The sequence below is a fragment of the Octopus bimaculoides genome, chromosome 28, assembly GCF_001194135.2.
Source record: "Octopus bimaculoides isolate UCB-OBI-ISO-001 chromosome 28, ASM119413v2, whole genome shotgun sequence".
Classification (NCBI taxonomy): Eukaryota; Metazoa; Mollusca; class Cephalopoda; order Octopoda; family Octopodidae; genus Octopus; species Octopus bimaculoides.
Genome location: NC_069008.1, coordinates 957,433 through 963,286, shown reverse-complemented (window position 1 = coordinate 963,286; position 5,854 = coordinate 957,433). Strand labels below are relative to the sequence as shown.

At 39.1% G+C, this 5,854-nt stretch overlaps 1 protein-coding gene across 1 annotated transcript; it reads left to right on the top strand.

Annotated features, from left to right (window-relative positions):
- The first annotated feature begins 547 nt into the window (after window positions 1–547).
- LOC106878457 (uncharacterized) lies at window positions 548–5,776 on the top strand. Its single transcript, XM_014927669.2, has 3 exons — window positions 548–1,361; window positions 3,318–3,657; window positions 4,569–5,776. Exons 2-3 carry the CDS (start codon window positions 3,330–3,332, stop codon window positions 4,724–4,726), a joined length of 486 nt encoding a protein of 161 aa, XP_014783155.1. The 5' UTR covers window positions 548–1,361; window positions 3,318–3,329; the 3' UTR covers window positions 4,727–5,776.
- The last annotated feature ends 78 nt before the right edge of the window (window positions 5,777–5,854 follow it).

The window sequence follows — 5,854 nt, the reverse complement described above, 5'->3', positions numbered from 1 at the left end:
AATAAATTGATTTTAATTGAGTTTTTACCTGTAATTTTGGATTTTATCCCTAATATTATTATTATTATATATATATACAAATATATAAACATGAAATCGAAAGAAGAAACACACTCTAAGATGTAGAACGGTATATATATTATATATATGGATGATGATGCAAACAGGAACAATATGAGTATGTATAATTTTATGTTGGTTTTCTATTTGAGCGCAATGTGTAGAGGTAACATAGTATAATATATATTTTTTAAAAAGGCTAATCATTCCTCACAGTTATGAGAAAACAAAGAAAGTGCACCAACCGTAAAGGGTTCTCCACCGTTTATATATATATATATATATATATATATATATATAAAATTCACCTTTTAGCGGTCTTTTCTGTGGATGACCCTCAAGTCCTCATCATAGCATGTGCCCTCTGCCGTATACGAAACATGACATGAAGTCTATTGAGTGACATCTGGTGTATAACGATAAATCAAGTCCAATAACTCTTGGTCGACTGAGCTTGTTTTACTAACAGGTAATTATATCCGAGTGGAGGCGCAATGGCCCAGTGGTTAGTGTAGCGGACTTGCGGTCATAGAATCGCGGTTTCGATTCCCAGACCGCGCGTTGTGAGTGTTTATTAAGCGAAAACATCTAAAGTTCTACGAGGCTCCGGCAGGGGATGGTGGCGAACCGTGCTGTACTCGTTCACCACAACTTTCTCTCTCTTACTTCCTGTTATTGTTGTGCCTGTAATTCAAAGGGTCAGCCTTGTCACGCTGAATATCCCCGAGAACTACGTTAAGGGTACACGTGTCTGTGGAGTGCTCAGCCACACACACGTTAATTTCACGAGCAGGCTGTTCCGTTGATCGGATCAACTGGAACCCTCGACGGAGTGCCAACAACATTATATCCGAAGTGTGGAATCAAAACTTGTTAGGGAGAGCAAACCAGGTTGATTTATTTTTTAATCATATCAAAACAATTACAGGGACGGGCGTCAACTATAATAGGTGGTCCACATAAGTTGGGATGGCGATCTTTTGTTTTTCCTGTTTCGTTTTTCTATACTGCTGCCGGGGTCGATAAATTAAAGTACCAGTTGCTTACGAGGGTCGACCTAATCCGAGATTTTTATCTTTGGTAAAAAGCTTAGACAGGTGAAAAAAATACCCATTTCCCCGAAAGTGAAACCCAAAATAAAGTCAAAGAAAAAAAAAACTGTAGTTAGTGAACCAAGAGTTGTCGAACTTGTTTCTATTGCAATTGTTAACCGCCAGATGGGACGTCGCTCAGTCTTTCGCTTTTATGTGGCGCCAGTCGAACCAGCAAGAGAATTCATTCATTCCATTTCCCAAGAAAAGGTAAACTGTTTTTTGCACGCTATGCTCACATTCAGAAACATAATATCAGACACCCGGACAAGTTTTAGGAATTAACAAATGATTATGGCAGATTTTGGGGGGGTCGTGATTTTTCCTGTTTTTTTTTTACTTGCATCACATTTTCAAGGCATCCCTACACAAGTGTGTCTCCCCTCCCTCCGACCGTCTTTGTTTCCTTATTCGACCCCAGGACTTATTCTTTGTAAGCCTAGTACTTATTCTATCTGTCACTTTTGCCAAACCGCTAAGTTACGGGGACGTAAACACACCAGCATCGGTTGTCAAGCGATGTTGGTGGGGGGACAAACATATACACACACACACACACATACACATATATATATTAATACAAAGAATATATATGCATGTATACACACATATGTACATACTTACATCTACATGTGTATATAGATGCATATCAAGGTTAGAAAAATAAACTACAGACAACGGAACGAACACATAAGAAAGCAGATAGCCACTTGGAATTATTCCTTCATCAGCTGCCTCTATTCTAACTAGGCGTTTCGAAGATAAAGCAGAACGCACTCTAGAATAGTCTCTTCCTGAGTAGTGGATCGACCCACTAAACAGAGGATTCCAAGGTGGCAAACACAAACCAAGAAAGGAAAAAATGGACAGTGAAAACAACATTAAAAAGCCGTAGGGCCAAACGCGAATCTGATATTGAATGCTGGTGATATGACGAAGCTGGACGGAGAAAAAACACTTCGTCTCGCCTTCATAGTGGCTGGAGTGAAAAAGAGAGAGTTGAGCACAGGTTACATGTGAGCAGAATATATATATATATATATACATATATACGACGGGCTTCTTTCAGTTTCTTGTTTCTTCACTGCCCACAAGGGGCTACTCACAGAGGGGACAAACAAGGTCAGACAAACGGATTAAGTCGATTATATCGACCTCCAGTGTGTAACTGGTACTTATTTAATCGACCCCGAAAGGATGAAAGGCAAAGTCGACCTCGGCGGAATTTGAACTCAGAACGTAAAGACAGACGAAATACCGCTAAGCATTTCGCCCAGCGTGCCAACGTTTCTGCCAGCTCGCCGCCGCCTTTCAGTTTCCGTCAACCAAATCCACTCACAAGGCTTTGGTCGGCCCTAGGCTATAGTAGAAGACACTTGCCCCAAGGTGCCACGCAGTGGGACTGAACCCGGAACCATGTGGTTGATTAGCAAGTGAAAATATTTTTCAGGCCGTGTGAGAGGAGGTTTGGATATTCACACTCTTTGTTTCCACATACATTTTGATGATATACATTACAATTAATTGGAAAAAAGAATCCTTACCCTTCTGGTTTTTGTTAAATGAATATTTTTACAGGCCTTTCATCCTTTTGGGATCAGTAAATTAAGTACCAGTGAAACACTTGGGGTCAGTGTAATTGATGGCACGACATGATGATCTCATCAAAATAAACAGTTCAGAACCAGTTACAATTTTTTGGGTTGAGTAGCGTTAATAATAATAATAATAATAATCAGGCAGTGGCTCTTGTGACTTTTGATCTTAGCTGATTGGAAGTGTTATTATGTACATTGGTTTCTCTTGGTATAAAAGACTAGCTACACAGATATAATTGACCTAGCCCTTCCCCAAAATTGCTGGCCTTGTGCCAAAATTTGAAATCATTATTCGTTTTGTTAAAGCAATGAGCTGTCAGAATCATTAGCATACATGGTAAAATGCTTAACGGTATTTTGTCTGACTTTACGTTCTGAGTTCAAATTCCGCTGAGGTCAACTTTGCCTTTCAATCTTTCAGGCTCAATGTAATCGACTATCCCCTTCCCCAAATTTCAGGTCTTGTGCCTGTTGTAGAAAGGATTATTATTATTATTATTATTCATTTGGTTCATCATGTACAAATATGTGTTTTCATCATTCTCTTATTTATTTTATTCAATTTTAGAATAACTGAAACATGTCTTTGACAATTCCGGAGCGTGTTGAACTTATTTTTCTGTCTGGTCGTGATGGTGCAACGAATAGAACCGTTGCTGACACCTTCAACCAAAGGCATCCTGGAAAAGCCGTATCGCATACGACAGTCGGTCGATTGGTCCAAAAATTTCGTGCAACAGGCAGTGTGCACGACAAATTTCGAAGTGGTCGCCCTGTGATATCAAACGAGACACGTGTATCTGTCATAAACGAGCTTCAAAAGAGTCCTAAGAAATCTGTGCGAAGACTGTCGCAAGAAATTGGCGTTCCTCGTACAACAATGCGACGCATTATAAAAGCTGCAGAAGGTGAATATTTTCAAAATTTGTACTCATAATGTTGATATTTACTAATTTGTTCTGCTTTGTAATTAAATATAAAGTGTTGTTTTTGAAGTGTGCAATATAAACGAACCCTTTAACATTCAGATTTTTTTGCCAAATGTGTTGCTTATTTGTTCACATAGTTTTGAATTAATTATGCATTATCTCATAGTTTTGAGATTTTAATGCTGTGATTGTTTATTTGTAGGATTACATTGTTGGGTAGGTGTAAGAGATCAGATCTGCCTTATTTGAACATGAAACAAGTAGAACATTTTGGCCAGATATGGTTGGTCTAATTGCTAAAGAGCTGAATGAGTTTTAATCTTGATAACTTGTGTGTGTATGTCATCATCATCATCAAATATATATGTATGTGTAGCAAGTGAAATCGTAATTGAACCATACTCGATGACTGGCACCTGTGCCAGTGGAGCACTAACAGCACTGTCTGAGCGTTTTCATTGCCAGAGCAGCTGTCTGGCTTCTGTGCTGGTGGCCCATAAATAGCTCCATTTGGGTGTAATCGTTACCAGCGTTGCCTTCTAGCACTTGTGTTGGTGGCACGTTAGAAAATCATTCGAGCGAGGTCATTGCCAGTGCTGCTGGACTGGCTCCCGTGCAGGTGGCACGTAAAAAACACCTTTTTGAGCGTGGCCGTTGCCAGTACTGTGAGACTGGCCCTCGTGCCTGTGGCATGTAAAAGCAGTACTGGCAACGGCCACGCTCGGACGGTGCTCTTAGTGCCCCACTGGTACAGGTGCCAGTATATATAACATTTACCATATGAATCAATGGATAATTCCAGCAAAATGGTAGTATGTTTCTGTATGTGTGTGTATATAAAATCAAGCCAAACATATTTTCTTCACAATAACTTTTTCAATTTCTTTCAGCCTGCAAACTGGCCACGTCTCACTTGAAATCCCATCAATTTCCACCAATCTCTCTTCCTTATGATGTCGAACATCTTGAAGGATGCATGCGTGCAGCAGATCCTGAGGATCGAATCACAAAAGCAGAAGTTCCAGCTGCTGATGCACCACCTGAATGAGCAGTGATGGGACGTGTGTGTGTGTGTGTGGACAAGACCAGACAGAAGCTGGACAGTCACACCGAGTTATGCATCGCCAGTTGTACGGAATGTTTCCTTGATATGGCTGATTTTGTGTTCAACCAGTTGGAAAGTGTCCAGGAGATAGCCCAGCCAAAGATGAACTGATGTGATGATGAGGATGATTGTAGTGAATATTGGTGCTGCTAAAAACAACTGCAATAATAATGAAGAAGAATGTGATGAAAAGTCTTCATCTATTGTTCTGTTCATATAGAGACAGAAAGCTGTAGATTTGTACAGAGAGGTGGTATGTAACTTACATTTACCAAATATGTTCTCCCATTATTTCTGCTCCTTCAGTTCTGCATCCAGCAGAGAGTTCATTCTGCATAAACTATTCCTACTTTGTCACGTTTATAATTTTGACTGCTATTACTAGTAAAATGGGCAGTGAAATTTATTATTCTTTTCGGCACATGTCATGTAAATGTTATCTTAAAGGTATCATTTGTACATATACATGCATACACACTCACACATATTATTCTTAAACAAGAATGTTGTTAGTGACTTCGAAGTTTTGGCCAGCTAAGTCTTCATCACACTGCTATTATATCTTGCATAGATGTTATCTTTAAGTCTGGTGATGGGTTAGCTGACTGAACCTTCGCAGTCACTGTCAGTGACATTCTTGTTTAAGAATAATAAATTTGTACACTTCAAAAGTATAGGGTTATCCACCATCAGGTTAATGTAAAATTTTTTTATTATAACTGAACATAAAAATAAACTTTAATATATATATATATATGATAGGATTGCTTCAATGTTTCAGGGGTAGTCTGAAGTATCTAAGCAACCAGGGGGTAGTTAAATCCGAAGGCACTCCTAGAGATTACTTGTGTGGGTACCGTCTTCGTTAGAAGGTATCCAGAGGCAGGTAATTTATTATTTAAACCGCAGTTTGTAATTATAATTAAGTGGAGAATGGAGAAACAAACACAAGAAGAAGCAAGTCAATTGGGCTAGTTAGACATTGATTTAATTATATAATCTCCACATAATTAAATCAATGGCTAACTAGGCCCAATTGACTTGCTTCTTCTTGTGTTTGTTTCTCCATTC